We start from the raw sequence: 20,060 nt of genomic DNA, 5'->3' as shown, positions 1-20,060 counted from the left end.
GAATCACAAACTTAGACCGTGACAGTACCAATATAGCATCAATATAGCATCTCTAATCACACTTGAGCTGTTCACTCCTTTCACATATCCTTGGACAACTTTGTCTCTGATTTCTTTTGTGTTACTTCCTTGCCTTTGTGTATGTAGCTGTCTTTCTGACTGTAATGCCTTTTCCCCCTTTCTTCATGAATTTATCCTTCAAGGCTGCTCAGGAGCAGGGACAGGACTAGGACAAATGAGGTATTCCCTTGGATGCAAAATGGAAGGGGACACCAAAAACTCAGTAATCAAGAGAAATAACACTTTTATGCAATATTTTTCAAAAACTAAAATGAATGCAAAATACTCATGATGAATAAAATACCAATATTTTGTATAATTCATCTCACCTCACCCAAATCTCACCCCTTTGGATCCTGTCTTTAGTTAACTACGGTTTTGATATTTGGTTCATTGTGGGTTTTGTGCATAAATTTTCATGTTTTGAAATATTGCATTATTATTTGTCTGGATTACTGAGGTTTTTTGAGTCCTCCTCCTACATTTTGTGTTAGAGGAAAGTGCCACACTTACCTCACCATAGTCCCAGCCCTGCTCAGGAATCCCCTCCTTCAAGAAATCGCCTACTTAGAGTAGGATATTTGTAGTTTCCATTTGTCTTTGTGACAGTTTCTATTCCAATTTATTTGAGTTTAGTTTTTTTTTTAATTTTTTATTGTTATGTTAATCACTATACATTACATCATTAGTTTTGGATGTAGTGTTCCATGATTCATTGTTTGTGCATAACACCCAGTGCTCCACGCAGAACGTACCCTCTTTAATACCCATCACCAGGCTAACCCATCCCCCTACCCCCCTCCCCTCTAGAACCCTCAGTTTGTTTTTCAGAGTCCATCGTCTCTCATGGTTGGTCTATTGAGTTTAGGTTTTTATTTCAAAACTCTTAGTAGCAATTGACTTTCCACATAAAAACATGCTATTTCATGATTTCCCAGAGACATTTACTGAAACCTGGAGTTGCACGTCATGAAAATCAGGCCACATCTGGGCCACTAATATTTAGTGACTGACTACTATGATTCTAAGTGTGCAGTCAGTGGGAAATTGTACCAAATCTTTCACAGGGCTTTTTAATGTTAGCTCTACTTTTTTGCACCTCTCAAAGGCTACTTTGCAGAATACAGTATCATGCTTTTTACAAATAGAATTCTATTTAAGGTCTTGTAAGCATGAAATATTTTAAAATTTTTTGCTTTTAATAATTACATAAAGAATGCATGTTCAGTGTAGAAAAAAGTAGAAGGCAGAAAAACACAAAAGAGGAAAATGCTCACTTATTCAGACTTAAACCACTGTCTACATTTGGGTGTGTATATGTTCATCCAGTCTCTTTGCTGTGCATAGTTATTTTTAAGTTTACATCGGTTTTTTTTAAGGGTTTTATTTTTTTCTTCATTTATTTTTAATGATTTTATTTATTTATTTGAGAGAGAGAGAGAGCACAAGCAGGGGGAACAGCAGAGGGAGAAGGAGAAGCAGGCTCCCTGAGCAGGGAGCCCGATGTGGGGCTTGATCTCAGGACCCTGGGATCATGACCTGAGCCAAAGACAGACACTTAACCGACTGAGCCACCCAGGTGCCCCTAAAGATTTTATTTTTAAGTAGTCTCTACACCTAACCTGGGGCTGAACTCAGAACCCTGAGATAAAAGAGTTGCATGCTCAGAGCGCCTGGGTGGCTCAGTCGGTTAAGCATCCGACTCTTGATTTATGCTCAGGTCGTGATCTCAGGGTGGTGGGATGAAGCCTCATACGTATCAGGCTCTGCACTCAACAGGAAGTCTGCTTGAAATTCTCGCTCTCTCTCCTTCTCTCCCTACCCCCACTCATGCACATGCACACTCTCTCTCAAATAAATAAATCTTAAAAAGTATAAAAAAAGTCTCATGCTCTACCAACTGAGTCAGCTAGGCATCCCATTAGTTTACATGTTTTAATAAAAATGACATACCATGCATACTGCTCTGCAACATGCTTTTTCTATGTAGCAGTTAATTGTTGACATTTTCCAATGTGAACAGATATTCTACAACAAAATTTGATGGCTGCATAAATGGACATATCATAATTTATGCAACCAGTCCTTTGTTTTTGCTTTTAGACCTGCAGATTGTTTCTAGTTTTTTACTAAACTGAACACATTTTAGATGAATTATTTTCTACCCTCATTGAGTACTTGTTCTCTCTTTCCTGCAAATTTTCTTTCAACTCCAGAATTGATGGACTTAGTATGAGGGATGTGAGGCTCATGAAAATTTTTATAAATTTTTATAAAATATTCTTTGACACAAATTACATTTTTCAAATATATAGTTTGCCATTAATTTCATCATCATAGCAGGCTAATAGTTCTGATAATTCCCAAATACTGTTCTCTTTATTTTGAGTAAGTGAAACATCTCATTTTGGTCTCTGTTAAAACAAAGAGTAAGAATCTTCTTATTTTAGATTCGAATGCAGGCCCAGGGGAGTTTGTTCCAGGGCAGCATGATCGGCAGCTTCATCGATATATACCAACAAGAAGGTACCAGGGGTCTGTGGAGGGTGAGTACTCTTTTCCTGGTATTATTTTATGCCCATTTCCTATACTTTGCAAAGAATACTTTTTATATAGAGCCGTAAAATTATGAATTGTCATCTTACACTGTTTAAGATTCTTGGTAACCCAGAAGATAAGGTAAGAAACTTCTTATCACCTATGAAAGGGCCAAAACTTACCAGTTGTCTTTATTTCTGCTTAATGTTTGGGGGTTGTTTGAGAGAAGGTTATTATATTATTTGAGGTAGCCATTTGGTTTGCTCAAATTGACAGTGAATTTAGTTCTTCAAAATATATTTTTGCTAGTTTTGTACTAACACAGCAGTATATGTTTATGATAGTCTCTGTTTACCTAAAACAACTTTTTTAACCTTATAGAAAGTAAAAATTGTACAAAAAAATTTTGAAATCTATAGAAGAGAAAAAACCCAGTAGTCTCAGTAGCTAGAGGTAATCACTGTTAACTTTTTGTCGTCTTCCAGTTTTTTATCTATACTCCTTTTTTATTGTTCCTATAACTTTTTATCTTATTTTAATCACTTAATATTGTAATACTAAGTAAGACTACTAGCAGAATATGCAGAGAGAGTAGAATGGGAAATCCATTAATAGGCTCTTAAAGAAGAGAGCTTTGTTTTTTCCTTCCTTTATATTTTCCCCGAACTTCCTATAAAAATTTTCAAACATACAGAAATGTTGAAAAGAACAGAACATACCCAGATTAAATGACTGTTATAGTCTGGCTATATTTGCTTTATCTGTGTGTATGTGTATACACAGATAAACACACACACATTCTTTGTTTTTTGTGTTTCTTTTTTTGTTAAACTATTTGAAAGGAAGTTGCAGACATCCTGTACTCTCCTAAATAGTTCATTATGCATCTCCTAGGAGTAAGGACATTTTCCCACATAGTAATACATAATAACAATATCATTATCACACCTAAGAAAATTAACAAGTCCCTAATATGTAACATCTAGTTTATATTCAGATTTCCTTTATTGATGAGACCAGGCCAGTTTTCTTACAGAATATTTCCCCTGTTTTTCCTGCAAACTGGAAGTTAGGTCTGTTGGCTTGATTAGATTCACGTTAAACATTTTGGTACGAGAACTTCATAGGTGACACTGTATATTTCATATTGCATCACAGCATGAAGCACATGTTAGGTTGTCCCACAATTAATGATGCTGAATTTGATTACTTGTTAAGACGATGTCCACCAGATCTCACCATCGTAAAAGATTTAACTTTTCTCACTTTGTAATTAGCAGGTAATCTGTAGGATGATATTCTAGCAATGTGCATATATCCTGTTATTTAATAACCTCTCACCTAATGGTCTTAGCATCCATTAATGATCCGTGAGGTTTGCTTTTTGATAACAGGGTGCACTTTCTTGATTAGTTTAATTTAAAACCAGAAAATGGACCGAACTAGAAATTTTTCACAAACTAATGCCAAGGGGAAGACAAAGAGCAATAAATATAGCAGGGAGATTTTGTCAGGGGAACATAGCTACTTTATTTTTAATTAAAAATTTTAATTGTAAAATACATACAACATAAAACTTACCATCTTAACCATTTTTAAGTATACAGTTCAGTAGTGTTAAGTACATATACATTGTTATTCAGCCAGTCTCTGGAACTCTTTTCATCTTGTAAAATTGGAACTCCATACCCATTAAACAACTCCTCCCCATTTCCCCCTGCCCCTAGCCCCTGGCGACCATCCTCCAATCTGTCTCTATGAATTTGGCTTTTCTGGGTACCTCATGTAAGTGGAATCATACAGTATTTGTGTTTTTGTTACTGGTTTATTTTACTTAGCATAATGTCCTCCAGGTTCATTCATGTTGTCACATGTCCTTCCTTTCTTAAGGCTGAATGATCTTCCATTGTATGTATATGCCACATTTTATTTATCCGGTCATCTGTTAATGGGCATGTAGATTGTTTCTGTATCTTGGTTCTTGTGAATTATGCTACTCTGAATATGGGTGTGCAAATATCTCTTCGAGACTCTGATTTCAGTTCTTTTGTGCTGGATCATATGGTAATTCTGTGTTTAATATTTTGAGGAATGGAGCATAGCTACTTTTATGATCCAGGCTGCTCACATCATCCAGGCATGTAAGATAAAGAAGTGAAGTACATTGTGTTATGTATTCTTTTGACACAGACATGTATTATTTGCATGTTAAAATACAGGAGTATTTTTTCACTTGAACAAGGAAATAGGTTTGCATTTGTCTTCAAACACATGGTCTTCTTTGTTAGTGTTTTATTTTTCTGCTTTGATTTTCACATGGGTGGGTACTGGAAACATTTTATTTTCTAACTCCATTGTAAGAAATAACAGCACAAGTGCAGTAACAAAGTGTAACTGGTACTTATATCAGAGTTGGAGAGACTGTAGAGAGTGATGGAGACTCTGGTGAACTGGAGATCACCTGCCCTGTTCATTGTTGTCATGCATGATGGGAATCCAGTGGCCAAATTTTCTGGGCTTTCAAGAGAAGCTGGAGATCTTTATTCCTATGTGAAGTATCCTGTTTTTTATAGGTGATGAATTACAGGTAATTCATCCTTCTAGAAATACAGTGTAGGCCACACACAACATTTTTGTGGCCTGTATTTGGCCTATGGGCTCCTGTTTGGGGCCTTACTATTCAGCAAGGTTGTCTTCTGTGAAGATCATCTTCTAACGCAGTTGAGCAGGTGGAAAGGTCAGAGAAAAGGCACTGTTGGGCCAGCCAGCCTGATCAGCAGAATCAGACATCTCCTGGTGATGGCACAGCTATATCACTTCCATTTTATAAATTGAGTTTGGCAACTTATAGATGATTGAGCACTTTAATATAACAGATATCCAAGAAAGCAGTTGTTCCCATGGTGTATTTTCAATTTCAAATGATATTTAAACAGAGTTATAAAAGTAAAACATTCATTGTGAATTTTTTAAAATATAAGAAAGGCATAAAAATAAAAATTAACTTATCAGTTACCCTAATTCCAGATAAAGAAAAATATTTTGGTATATTTTCTTCTAATCCTTTATAAAAATTTGGTGTTTGTGCATATATCCTTTTCCCCAAAGTTAGAATAATGCTATATGTCTTGCCTTCTTTAATGTTACCAGCATTTTCTTGTGTCATTAATATTCTTCAAAAATGTGACGTTTAAAGTTCTAGCAGCCCTGTGTTGTAACATGATTTGTGATAAGGGCATTCTGCTGGTGAGTGAAATGCTGATAGCATCCACAGGAGGACCGCTTTGCCTTTCCTTCTCCCTGGCCGCATTATACCTTTGCTGTCATCCTGGTGTGTCTTTTCTGCATATCTTAAAATTCTGTAAATTAAACTTGGAAGCTCTCCTCTCTCCACTGACTTTTGCTTCATGGTTTTATTTTTTTAATTAACATCTTTATTGAGATAATTTGCATACCATAAAAATCATCATCTTGAAGTGTGTAATTTTAAAAGATTTATTTATTTATTTTGGAGAGTGAGCGTGTGCATGCACACGAGAGAGAGCAAGAGTGGTGGGCATGTGAGCAGAGGAAGAGGGAGAGAGAATCCTAAGCAGACTTCCCGCTGAGCAGGGAGCTGGACACAGGGCTTGATTTCATGGCCCTGAGATCATGACCTGAGCTGAAATCAAGAGTTGGACACTCAACTGACTAAGCCACCCAGGTGCCCCTTGAAGTGTGTAATTTAATGGTTTTTAGTTTATTTACAGACTTGTACAGCCATCACCAATGTGTAAGTTTAGAACATTTTCATCACCACTAAAAGAAACCCCCTATCCATCAACAATCACTTCCATGTCCCCCAACCTTCCCAGCCCTAGACAACCACTAATCTACTTTCTGTTTCTCTAGATTTGCCAATTCTGGCATTTTGGATAAATGGAATCATAAAATGTATGGCATTTGTGACTGGCTTCTTTCATTTAGCATGCTGTTTTCAAGTTTCATCTGTGTTTTAGCATTTATCAGTACTTCTTTTTATAGCTGAATAATAATTAATTGGTGTGAAATTGCTAAGTCATATAGTAATTCTGTATTTAACTCCTTGAGGAATTCCCAAAGTATTTTCCACAGTGGCTGCCCCCCATGTTACATTCCCACCAGCAGTGTATAAGGGTTTCAATTTCTCCACATCGTCACCAATACTTATTATTATAGCCATCCTACTGGTGTGTAGTAGTATGTCACTGTGATTTTGATTTGTCTTTTCTAATGACTGATGCTGTTGAACATATTTTCTTAATGCTTATTGTCCATTTGTGTATCTTCTTTGGGGACATGTCTATTCAGATATTTTGCCCATTTTTAAATTGGGTTGTTTGTCTTTTTATTGTTGTGTTGTAAGAGTTCTTTATATATTCTGGCTACTAGCCCCTTATCAGATATATGATTTGCAAGTATTTCCTCCCATTGTGTGGGCTGTGTTTTCACTTTCTTGGTGATATCCTTTGAATCACAAAAATGTTTAATTGTGATGAAGTCCGTTTTATTTTTGTTTCTTTTGTCACTTGTGCTTTTGGTGTCATATCAATGATTTTATTTTTAGTACAGTAAGTGAATTGGGATTTGTAAGTGTTCCACTATTAGCCACTGATTTGAAAGGATGACCTCTGTACTTCAGACTTGGATTTTTATGTCACTTTGTAACTTCCAACCTATTTTGTTCACTTTTAGACTTATGTTACTACTTGTGTATTTCTTTGGTGTGTAATAGCACTTATGTTTTGCAGGGTGTCGTCCCAACTGCTCAGCGGGCTGCCATCGTTGTGGGCGTAGAGCTACCGGTCTATGATATTACAAAGAAGCACTTGATACTGTCAGGGGTGATGGGAGACACAATTTTAACTCACTTTGTGTAAGTGTGTGATAGGTTGTACTTGTTCTGTATTTCCATTATTTTGAACACAAAAAGCATCTTTCACTGAAGTCCTTATATAGAATCAATAATAGGTACAGATGGTCTAAATACCCGTCTTTCTTATCACCAGAACTTCGAGCCTTCCAGTACTTGCACAGAGATCCCAGATGCTATGGGTACTTTGGTACTTGGTAGCAGTGTCTATTACAACAGCCTATCAGATGTCTGTAGGATTTGCATTTGTTCATACACAGCCTCTGTATCTAAGCGTATCTGTTATTTGCTCTGGTTAATTTTGGATCAGAAAGCAAACTTTTCTCAATGAGAATGAGAAAAAAGTGAAAATTTATAGGGCCTGTGAAACAAAACCACAGTTTTGGGCTGAAAACTTGCTAATCTCAATCTACATTCTCTTCATCTTACAACTTTTATGACACTTTACTGCTCAAATGCATTTGGTATATGATGCTGTGGTATGAAAACTTTATATAACTAATAGATGACGTGTGATACTTTCTGCTTAGGGATCTTGCTAGACTTAAAAATTGCCCCCCCCAAGGCTTAGTTTTGGTTTTTTTTTTTTTTAAAGATTTTATTTATTTATTTATTTAAGAGAGAGAATGAGAGAGAGAGAGCGAGCATGAGAGGGGGGAGGGTCAGAGGGAGAAGCAGACTCCCTGCTGAGCAGGGAGCCCGATGTGGGACTCGATCCCGGGACTCCAAGATCATGACCTGAGCTGAAGGCAGTCGCTTAACCAACTGAGCCACCCAGGCGTCCCTGAGTTTTGGATTAAAAAGTGAAGGGGATAAATTTTTTTAAAAAAGATTTATCTATTCATTCTAGAGAGAGGAAGTGAGTGAGTGGGGGGAGGGCAGAGGGAGAGAATCACCAAGCAGACTCCCTGCTGTGCATGGAGCCCAAGGGGCTCGATTCCACAACCCATGAGATCATGACCTGAGCTGAAACCAAGAGTCAGAAGCTCAACCAATTGAGCCACCCAGGTGCCCCTAACTTTTTTTTAAGATTTTCTTTTTAAGTAAATATGGGGCTCAAACTTACTACCCAGAGATCAAGAGTTGCATACTCTACTGACTGAGCCAGCCAGACATCCCATGGAGATAACTTTTGAGTGATGTTTCTTTAGAAAATGTTTCTCTTTAGATTGTAATGAAAGGGCAAGAGCCAGGTTTTATCTGATGAGTCTGACTCACTGTACATTCATGCATTTATGTTTGGCTTAATTTCTGTTTAGTCACGGTTGGAAGTGAGGCAGTCTAAAAGTTTTCACCTTTAGTTCCAGCTTTACATGTGGCTTGGCTGGGGCTCTGGCTTCCAATCCAGTTGATGTGGTTCGAACTCGCATGATGAACCAGAGGGCAATCGTGGGACATGTGGACCTCTACAAGGGTACTTTGGATGGTATTTTAAAGGTATATACACTGTAGACTTGTTTTACATTTTTTAATTTTCTTTGATATCTCAGACATTTAGTCCTTATTCTTAGTTGCTATGTATCATTTTGAAGATGGAAGAATCATGATGTATATATTTAATAGCCTGTCAGAGTAGTTCCCAGGTAGAAAAGCTATCTCTTTGGCAATCTACTGATACACATTGGTCCTTAATATTATTATTCCAAGTTGAATGCTTGAGACTGCAGGATACTTTGATAGCACCATGTAGAATTATTGATAGAAGGGACTTAACATCCCACATTTGCCTGCTTCAGACAAGACGGAGACCTTGTAATAGAAAATCCAGTACTCAATTTCAGTTTAGTATTGTGCTGTTGTTCACGTTTTGCCTTTGAAAAGTTTCTGCTGTTATGTTTGTAGGAAGCTGAATATCAAATGTATTATGTAATCACTGGTGATCATGCTTCTATAAAAAGCAAATTTGTGGCTAAAGTATGACATTTCCATATGGTTTCTCTGCTGCTGTCAGTTTAGTTTAACAACCATTTATTATCTACCAGGCACCATTTTGTAGATACAGAGAAATTAGAGTATACTGCAGGTGTGCAAACAGATAACTAACAGCTTGGTAAGTGATAAACTCAGGGACCTATGGGAGGGAATTTTAGTCTAATTTGGAGGTTTAGGATAGGCATCTTGAATAATAGTAACTCATGTCCATTGAATGCTTTACTGTGTATCAGAAACCGTCCTAATGAGACTTACATATACTCATTCACTTAATCCTCATTACCCCATGAGGTAGATCCTGAAGCACTAACCTGCCCAAGGTTTCACAGCTAGTGGGATTTCAGCTCAGACCATTTGGCTTCAAACCAGCATTTTTAAGCTTTATACTATAGTGCTTTTCTCATGTTGATGGCTAAGGGTTAATTAGGTTATAAAGGATATTGAGCGCTATGCTGAGGTGCTTGGGCTTTTTTCTTTTTACTTGATGAGGAGCTGTTGAAAGATTTTAATCAAGTCAGATTTGTATTTTAGGTCACTTTGGCTTTGTAGAGCCTGGATCTGAGATAGTGGTTCTCAGTCTTTGATGCACAGTTGGAATCACCTGGGGAACTTTCACAGCTCCTGTGTCTACCTTTTAGACCAGTGAACTCAGAACTTCTGGGGGTAGGACCCAGGTTGAAGGTATTTTTAAAACTCCTCAGATGATCGCAATGTTCACCTAAGGTTGAAAGTCATTAATCTAAGGGGATAAGCCTGGAGCAGTGGTTCTTAAGACATTAACATGGAACCTTATTACCTGGAGGGCTTATTAAAATGCAGATGGCTGGCTGGGCCCCGTCACCAGAGGCCCCATCACCAGATTCTGATTCAGTAGGTCTGGAGTAGGACCTGAGAATTTGCATTTCTAACAGTTCTCAGGCAATATTGATGCTGCTGATCTGGGTACTACACTTTGAGAAACACTGACTTAGAGATAGGGAAGCTGATTAGAGGGCTTTTATAGTAATCTAAGAGGCAATGAAGCCTGAACGTGAGCATTGTAGTGGGGATACAGAAGGTGGGATGGAGTTGAGAATAATTTAGTTGATAAAATCAATAGGATTCGATTGACTGGGTGTGGCGAGATGTGGGAGAAAGGAGGTGTCAGAGATATAACTTCCTGGTTTTTTTGTTTTGGTGACCATGTGGTGATACTCACTGACAGAGGCATCACAGGAAGAGGAGCAGGTTTTTTGGGAGACAGTACAGTTTTGGACACTTAGTTTGAAGTGCATGAGGAACACCCAGTGGATCTATTTGGATATCTTAGTCTTAACTCAGGGGAGAGTTTGGGGGTATAGATAGGAGCCTGGGGAATCAGTAGTGTACAGGTGTTACCTAACTGTGCAAGGGAAAGCCAAGGAGAAAAGGTAGAGGAGTTCTCAACTTTTTTGCCTTTCTAGCACACTAGAGTATCATGAGCTCCTTCCATTAATAGTGATTCACAGAGTAAGTGATTCTCAGACTCTGGGGAGTAGCGTTTGGTAAAAGCCTCTCAATATTTCTGACATGCTTATCCTTCCACTTGACAATTGGTGTAGGGACAAAGGTAGGGCCAAGGAAATAACTCTGGGGAATACCGATTGCTAAGGGCTTGGCAGGTGGGGAACCTAGGAAAGAAACCAAAAGATAACAGTCAAAAGATATGGGGAAACTTAGAAGAGTCATGGAAGCCAAGGGAGTAATGAGTTTCAAGAAGAGATGAGTACTTATTGAATGCCAACTGGAATAGAGAGATCGATCCAGTATAAGAACTACAAAATATCTGTTGGATTTAATATGCTCTAGAGGTTTGCTGGGTTGGTGTTTGCAAAAGCTAGATTGCATTGAGGAGTGTGTTTAATTATTCATTGAATACAAAAATGTTTAAGTCTTAAGTGCCAGGTGCTGTTCTAGTTGGGTGAACAAAAAGTTTCAGCCTTCATGACACTTCTAATAGAAACAGATAAACACATAGGAATCAAGGGTAAGTAGACAAGTGTAAAATGCTCTTTCAAGAAGGTTGGTTAAGAGGAGATAGAAGGCACAATAATAGAGTAATAGGTAGCATTTAGTGAATGCCACACACTGTGGTATATCCTTTAACTCACAGTAACCCTATGGAGTAGATATGTTTTCCATTTTTATAAACAAGGGAACTCAGGTCAGAGTGGCTTAAGTATTTACCCAAGATTACACACCTAATAAGTGGCAGATCTGGGACTTAAACCAGAGTCTGATTCCAAAGTTTATATAACCACCATGTTGTATTGTATTGGCAGAAACATATTTTCATATTGGCAGTAATCTTTACTTATATTTACTCACTCATTCACTTACTTGCTGTTAAAATTCTTTATAATGACTGCTCTATATTGTCATTATATATAATCGCATCATGCTTTATTTTTTTCATCAGTAAGAGTCCCAGAGCACTAGTGAATGGAGTTATGCATTCATCCTGACATAGAAACAAACAGCAGCAAATCTTATTCTGTCACCTCTATCTTAAAACCTTTGGAATGGCCTCTCATTGACCCAAGGCTCTATATGATTTGGCCCCTTTTTCCTTCTACAGCTTTATTGCTGCTATCTTTATTCTACATTCCAGATGGACTGTACAAGTTCTGATAGACTTTCTTTCATTCCCAAATTTTCATCTATGCCACATACTTTGTTAGATGTCCCCACACTAGCCTAAATATCCTTTTCACTTGGCTAGCTCCTATTCGTTCTTCAGATCTCATTACTTTTTCATAAAGGCCTTCCCTGACTGTTGAACCAGGTTATGTGTACATAGTTTCTTGTACTTGCTCTGTCAACTTTTATTATATTTTTTAAGACATCTTTTTTGAGAACTAATTTACATATCATAAAATTACCTATACAAAGTGGCTTTTGGTATATTCACAGGTATGTGTGACCATTATCACCACAGTTGATTTTAGAAAGTTTTCATGAATTCAAAAAGAAACCTTGTACCCTTTAGTTATCACCCCCCTTTTCCCTCCCTCCCTCCCAGTCCTAAAATACCACTAATCTACTTTCTGTCTCTGTAGATTTGCCTGTTCTGGACATCTCATATAAATGGAATCATACACTATGTGACCCTTTTGACTGGCTTCTTTCACTTACCATAATGTTTCAAGGTTCATTCATGTTGTAGTGTGTATCGTTCTGTTTTTCTTTTTATGGCTGGATAATATTCCATTGTATGATTATATCACATTTATTTACACTTGTTACATTTTATTGTAATTGCATTTAATGTCCGTCTGTCCCCCTAGACTGTAAGTTCCATGAAGGCAGGGCTATGTGCATCTTATCACTTTATCCACAGCAAATTATTCATTGAATGGATGCATAACTTTACGAGGTAGTCTGTTGTCTCTGTTATCTACAGAAGTTCTTGTTTGTTTTCACACAACTGCCTGAAGCCCAAAAGTGGGCCTCCCAGTCCTAATGTTCTAAAGGAGTTGGTCACTGTTTTGGGGCTTTTTAAAGATTCATATGGCTCACAGGAGTGTTAGAGATCCTCACTGTGTTTGTATGTTCATTTACTCAACAAATAACGCATTTAGGTATTTATTGGGAACTTTCTTGTGGCAGACAGTGTTAGGTGGTGGGGATATAATGGTGAACAAGACAAACATAGTCCCTGTTGTCCCAGGGAGCACATTCTAGTTGGGGGAGACAGACAATAAGCACACAAAAAATAATATAATTTTAGATAGAAGTAAATGCTATGAAGACATTAACAGAGCATGAAACAGTGACTTGGTAATGATGGTAGGGAAGTACTTCAGCTAGGCTAGCCAGGAAAAGGCTGTGAGGAGGTGACATTTGAGCAGAGGTCTGAATGATGAGAAGAAGGTGGCCACATGAAAATCTGAGAGAAAAACATTTCATAAAGAGGGAACAGGTACAAAGGCCCTGAGTTGGGAATGAACTGGATATGTTCAAGGATTAAAAAGAAGGTGGTGTGGCTGAGTGCGGTAAATGAAGGAGAGAGTAGCAGGAAATGAAACTGGAGAGACTGGCAGAGGCTGAATCATGTAGGATCCTACAGGTCATCGAAGAAAATGTGCAATTAGAATGAAATCCACAGGGAAGCCATTGGAGAGCATCAGGCAGGAAAGTGACACTATTTATAATTTAATACATAAATTAACTATATTTATTATATTGGACTGTATCTCTAAGGTCTCTTGCCATTTTAGCAGTCTAACTCTAGGTTATCTGCATCTGGGCTTTATTTTGGCTGAATTTCACAATTTTCCAACATTAATTTTGGTCTGAGACCTTCAACATTTGCTGGTAACCCATTGGGGGGAAGCATATTACCACTCTGTTTCTATAAAAAGTGCCCTTATTCTGTTAATGTTGGATTGAAAAAAGTGGTTAGTAGAGGTAATTATCTTGAGTATTCTAATCTATAGGATGGGATAGGGGATATTTATAAGTTTGGATTCTCATATTATTTTCTTATCCAAATATATCCATTTTTTAGTATAGTGGTGGATTTTACTTTACCAGTGGAAGGGCAGAATAACATTTTCAATGACCCAGTGCCTAACATACAGGAGTTACTTAATAGATATTTTAAAACAGTCCATCCACTAAATAGGAACTGTTTCTTTTGGCTGAATTCAACACACACCACCAGTTTATGACCTTTGGTATGCATAATTTGTCATTTAATTTTAATAACCACTCAGTGGGTGTGTGTAGGGCTCCCACTGTATAAAACAGGAAACCTAAACTCAAAGCAATTCACATTGTTCCTCATGTAATCCTGAAAGCATTTACATGAGGTAGTCACGTTTCTGATGAAACAGAAGGATAGTGACTTACCCACCTCCCTATTCCCTTACCCTACTTCCATTTTCCTACTAGAATTTATCATTTCTGAATATAATATATATCAATCTGTGTATTTGTTTATCAGCTCTGCTAGAGTATGCACTCCATGAGGGGAGGAGCTGTATAAGTTCTCTCTTCCTGTATAACCAATCACTCCAAAACTCGGTGCCTTAAAACCAAAAAGACTTACTATCTCGCTGTTCCGTGGGTCAGGAATTCAGAAGCAACCAACTCCATGATTTCAGCCTAGATTCTCTCATGAGATTATAGTCAGATGTCAAGCTAGGGCTGCAGCCATCTGAAGGCTTGGCTGGAGCTGGGATATCTGCTTCAAAGGTCACTCATGTGGCTATTGGCAGGAAGCCTTATTTTCTCACTATTTGGGCCTCTCCTCATGACAGGACAGCTGGCTTTCTCTACTGTGAACAATTCAAGAGAGAAAAAGAAGCAAAAGCCTTTTAGATATAAAACATCTTTTACAACATAACATGGAGGTGACAGAGTACTGCTGTATTCTCTTGGTGACACCTCTCCTGGGATGTTGTGGGAGGGGTTACACAAGGGTATGAATAACTGGCGGTGGCTTTCATTGGGGTCATCTTGGAGGCTGGCTGCCACAGGTACTTCTCTGGTTTACTATAATAGTAATATTACTACAATAGTAATAATAGTAAACTAGAGAAGAGTATAGTAAGCATCAAGAAAGAGTACCTTGCATATAGAAGGTGCTTAAATATTTGTTGAATGAGTAGGTAGATTTAGAGTACATACGAATTCAAAATGTATGTCTTTAGAAAAACAGCATTCATGGAGCCGTAAGTTGTTGGAGAGGGACATGGAAGAGGAGTACTAAAATAAAAGTTGTTGTCAGTTGTAAATAGTAAGGGGAAATAACTCTTTTTATTATATCCCTCAGATGTGGAAACATGAGGGATTTTTTGCACTCTATAAAGGATTTTGGCCAAACTGGCTTCGACTTGGACCCTGGAACATCATTGTATCCTTTTAGAATATGACAATGAAATCAGATGCTTCAAGCTCCCAGGTAATTCTAGATTATGGGAAGGAAAATTTCATTATTGACACCTTTAGGCAAGTGAGAAACTCAAGCATTCTAATTGTGACCATTGAGGATGGAACTAATAGAGAAATGACTTTCAGCTGGAGTCTAGTACAAACTGAAGGCAGCAGAAAAGATATACCAAAATTTCCTCTTTAAAACAAAACAAGTACAACCAAATCGGGAAGGGGTTATGAAGTTTTTGGAAACCCTGTTGGGATTTGCCCTAGGAAAGTGCATGCTGAGGTGGTCCATATTTCCTACTCCTAACTATAGGACCAAAGTAATGGGAAATAATAAGACAGAAAACACTCTTAGAGCAAAGGAATCCAGGCCAAGTAGGGCTCTTTTCCTCATGGGTGGATCTCCTTTCTTTAGCCGTGTTTGAGTGCCTCCTCTGTGCAGAGAGTTGAATTGGATATTGTGTGTAGTTTATGTGTACAGTGGTGAGTATTGCAGGGTTGAAAAATAATTCCTTGCCCTTGCAGAGACTATAGGTTGATGGAGATAGTATCTCTTCTCCCTCCTTGGGATTGATCTAATCACCTAAAGTCTGTAACAGTTACTCTTAGCATGGAATTATATGTTGTCATTAATATTCTTCAGGGTGGAGGTGGTGGTAGTGGTGGGTGTGTGTGTCTGTATGTGTCCTGTTTGCCCCTGAAGACGATAAGTATGTTAATCTGTTTTTATTACTACGTGCCAAATCATAATGGGTACATGGTGGGCACTCAGCACATGCTTGACTTGCCAGGTATTGTTTTTAAAAAGACTTAAGCAAGTGCAACTCAGAAGAGCCCAGGCTAAATACCTCAATGTAAGAGAATGTAGTACACAATTTTAGAACTTGGTTAGGTTTTCACTATCAATCCAGTGATCTTCCATGACTTACTCTTCAGTTTTTTATTACATACGAGCAGCTCAAGAGGCTTCAGATCTAAGGACTGAATGATATGTGAGCCAAGCCCTGCCAACCTTTCTACTCTTTTCCCTTTTTCTGTGTTCTAATGTATTTTGACAAAGTTGTGTTTACTGAACCACTGGTCTCCCAGGAGCCTCCTGATGGAAGAACTATAGGATGGTTCAAAATTGTTCATGTGTTTGTGTTACCATGTTAACTTTTTCCCTGAGAGGAAGTGTTAACATTGAGACTCTGGCCCCAGATTGGTATCTTCTATGAAGATGGATACTGATGGATGACATTCAACATGGCCTTCTTTTCAAATGTTGGTTAAATGTAGTTGGTTAGCCCCAGACTTGGGCTAGAGCAGAAGGCATAGGCCAGGGCAGTTACTGCTATGTATGTTTCAGACCTCGGTTCTCATTAAAGTATTTATTGGCAGAATCACTTTCGCTTTGTTTTCATTTACTGCTTTCTCTTTTGCCAGCTATTTAAGTTACATTCTCCAGAAAGTGATAAAGGTTACTATGAAATTGAGTCTGGACTCTTAAAGCACATTTATGGGAATAGACAAAGTGCATTGTGTTTTCCCACTGCCACTTGTCATAATGCTACTTACTTGTAAACATCTGGTAAATGGTTCTTTCCTCAGCATGAATAACCAAACAAGTGGCTCATTTGGAAGTTTCTACAGATTAAATGTAAAAAGAGGCTTAAAATAGAACCTTGTGTCTAGGGTTCTAATTGTCTCACAGGCAAAAAGTTTTGGCTACTTTCTTGGACTAGAAAAGTGCCTAGCACGTTGTAGGCACTCAAATATTTGTGGATGGAACTAGAGGGTATTGGGTATTACGCTAAGCAAAATAAGTCAATCAGAGAAAGACAAGTATCATATGATCTCACTCATATGTGGAATTTAAGAAACAAAACAGGATCATAGGGGAAGGGAGGGAAAAATAAAACAAGATGAAATCAGAGAGGGAGACGAGCCATTAAGAGACTCTTAATCATAGGAAACACTGTCATATGTGTAATATAAGAAACATTGCAGAGGATCATAGGGTAAGGGAGGGAAAACTGAATGGGAAGTCATCAGAGAGGGAGACAAACCAGGAGAGACTCAACTCTAGGAAACAAACAGGGTTGCTGGAGGGAAGGGGGCTGGGGGGCTGGGGTGATCGGGTGATGGACATTAAGGAGGGCACACGATATGGGTGTTACACGCAACTGATAAGTTATTGAGCGCTACATCTGAAACTAATGATGCACTATATGTTGGCTAACTGAATTTAAATAAAATAAAAATTTTTAAAAATTAAAAAAATCATAGGAAACAAACTGAGGGTTGCTGGAGGGGAGGGTTACTGGAGGGAGGGCAAGGTTGCTGGATGGGATAGCTGGGTGGTGGACATTGGGGGGGTGCATGATGTGGTGAGCACTGGGTATTATATAAGACTGATGGATTGCTGAACTCTACCTCTGAAACTGGTAATGCAGTGTATGTTAATTGAATTTACATTAAAAAATTAAAAAGTATTTGTGGAATGAATAGTTTAGCTCTTCATCTTTATCCATTCATTGATTTGTTCAACAAACATTTATTGTGTGTCTAATATGTCCTAGATGCTGGGAATATAAAAGTAAGTTAAGAGATAGTCTCTGTTTTCAAGCTCACATTATAGGAGGAGAAAGAGATATGTAAGTAGATAATTATAGTAGGTACTAAGTACTATGTGAAAGATGAACAAAGTGCTAGAAGCACAGAGAAGGGAACAGCCAGTTACCTAGGGGATTGGCCAAAGGCTTCATAGCAGAGATGACATTTGAGGTAAATAGCAGATGTTACCATATGGATAAGGCAGGGAAGGACATTCCAGGCAGGGAAATAGGGGAAAGTTCAGTGTAGCTAAAATGTAGGGCAGTGGTTTTCAAATACTGTGTGAGGCAGAATCTCCTGGAGATCTTGTGAAAATGTAGATTCTTACATTCCATTGCCCTCCTAACCTTATCTGGGGCAAAGGCATTTGCTTTCATCACGGGTACTTGACACAGGTGGTCCTTAGACTACACTTTGGGAAGCACTTGTACAGAACTGTGGGCTGGAATGAAATGAAGTAAGAGTAGTGTGACCAAAAGGGTCTCAAATTATTAGGGATCTTTATATGTACTAGGAAAGAGTTTGACTTTTTTATCCTGGAGTGGGGGGTAGGCAAAGGAAGTTAAAAATAGGGGAATAATATAACCAGCTTTTAATTTTAGGAAGATAACCCTGTTGTGGAGGGTAGGCTGGAGGGGAGCAACCCAAAAAAGGTTAAGACCCACTGAAATCTACTCCTTTTTATATACAGGTAGATAAAATATGGTCCACAAAAACGAAGACAGTTTGTCCTAAGTCACATAACTGGATTGTGGCAAATTTGAGACTAGCGCGTAGTTCTCAGATTTCTTCTTTGTCTCATTCTACCACTCCATAGTGCTTTCTTAACTATCAGTCTAACGTACTGATTTTTAAAACTTAAGTTTAATATGCTTTATTTTTATTTTTTTTTAAGATTTTATTTATTTATTTGACAGCATGCACAAGCAGGGGGAGCAGCAGACAGAGGGAGAGGGAGAAACAGGCTTCCTGACGAGCAGGGAGCCTGATGGGCTCGATCCCAGGACCTGGGATCATAACCTGAGCTGAAGGCAGTGGCCCAACTGACTGAGCCACCCAGGCGCCCCAAATAGACTTTATTTTTAAAAGAAGTTTCAGGTTCACAGCAAAATCGTGTGGAAGGTACAGAGATTTCCTGTGTACTCCTAACCCTACATAATGCACAGCTTCCCCCCTTTGAAATTCATCACCAGAGTGATTCATTTGTTACAGTTAGTGACTCTACAATGGCATATTATTATCACCCCAAAACCATTATCTACATTAGGCTTCACTCTTAGGGTTATGCATTCTGTGGGTTTTGATGTATGACATGTATCCATTGTTATAGTATACGGAATCGTTTCACTGCCCAAAAAGTCCTCTGTGCTCTGCCTATTTATCCTTCCCTCTCCCCCAACCCCTGCAGTCCACTGACCCTTTTATTATCTCTATATTTTTGCCTTTTCCAGAGTGTTAGTGGTATGTAGCCTTTTGAGATTGACTTTTTTACTTAGTAATATGCACTTAAGTTCTTGTCTTTTCATGCCATGTCTTTTCACGGCTTGATAGCTCACTTTCTTTTTCTTTTCTTTTGGATGTACCACAGTGTATTTATCCATTTACCTACTAATGCATGTCTTGGTTGCTTCCAAGTTTTGGCATTTATGAATAAAGCTGCTATAAATAAATATTCATGTGCAAGTTTTTGTGTGGACACAAGTTTCAACTCATTTGGGTAAATACCAAGAAGTACAATTGCTGGGTGGTATTGTAAGAGTATGTTTAGTTTTGTAAGAAACTGCCGAACTGTCTTCCAATAGTAGCTGTACTATTTTGCATTCCCACCAACAATGAACAAGAGTTCCTCTGTCTCCACATCCTTACCAGCTTTTGGTGGTGTCAGTGTTTTGGATTTTGACCATTGTTTTAGGTGTGTAGTGGTATCTTAATTTTTTTTTTCTTATCAGCTGTCACTTTAAAAAGTTTTTTATTTTATTTTTTTAAAGATTTTATTTATTTATTTATTTGAGAGAGAGAATGAGAGAGAGAGGACATGAGAGGGGGGAGGGTCAGAGGGAGAAGCAAACTCCCTGCCGAGCAGGGAGCCCGATGCGGGACTCGATCCCGGGACTCCAGGATCATGACCTGAGCCGAAGGC

The 20,060-nt window shown here is 38.2% G+C and overlaps 1 protein-coding gene across 5 annotated transcripts in view; it reads left to right on the top strand.

The window, feature by feature from the left end:
• SLC25A14 (solute carrier family 25 member 14) overlaps positions 1–16,710 on the top strand; it is a 31,112-nt gene extending 14,402 nt beyond the window's left edge. For all 5 annotated transcript variants that reach the window (XM_073879150.1, XM_025852578.2, XM_073879151.1 and 2 more), the window contains exons 7-11: positions 2,511–2,606; positions 7,368–7,492; positions 8,791–8,926; positions 15,219–15,299; positions 16,262–16,710. In XM_073879150.1, the coding sequence (XP_073735251.1) occupies positions 2,511–2,606; positions 7,368–7,492; positions 8,791–8,926; positions 15,219–15,299; positions 16,262–16,303 (480 nt within the window). In that variant the 3' untranslated portion in view covers positions 16,304–16,710. The remainder of the gene's footprint in view (positions 1–2,510; positions 2,607–7,367; positions 7,493–8,790; positions 8,927–15,218; positions 15,300–16,261) is intronic.
• Positions 16,711–20,060: the final 3,350 nt, after the last annotated feature.

This window comes from Callorhinus ursinus, unplaced genomic scaffold, assembly GCF_003265705.2.
Source record: "Callorhinus ursinus isolate GAN/ISIS: 27379988/994484 unplaced genomic scaffold, GSC_fseal_2.0 scaffold33, whole genome shotgun sequence".
NCBI classification, from domain to species: Eukaryota; Metazoa; Chordata; class Mammalia; order Carnivora; family Otariidae; genus Callorhinus; species Callorhinus ursinus.
This window is presented reverse-complemented; position numbering and strand designations above follow the sequence as displayed.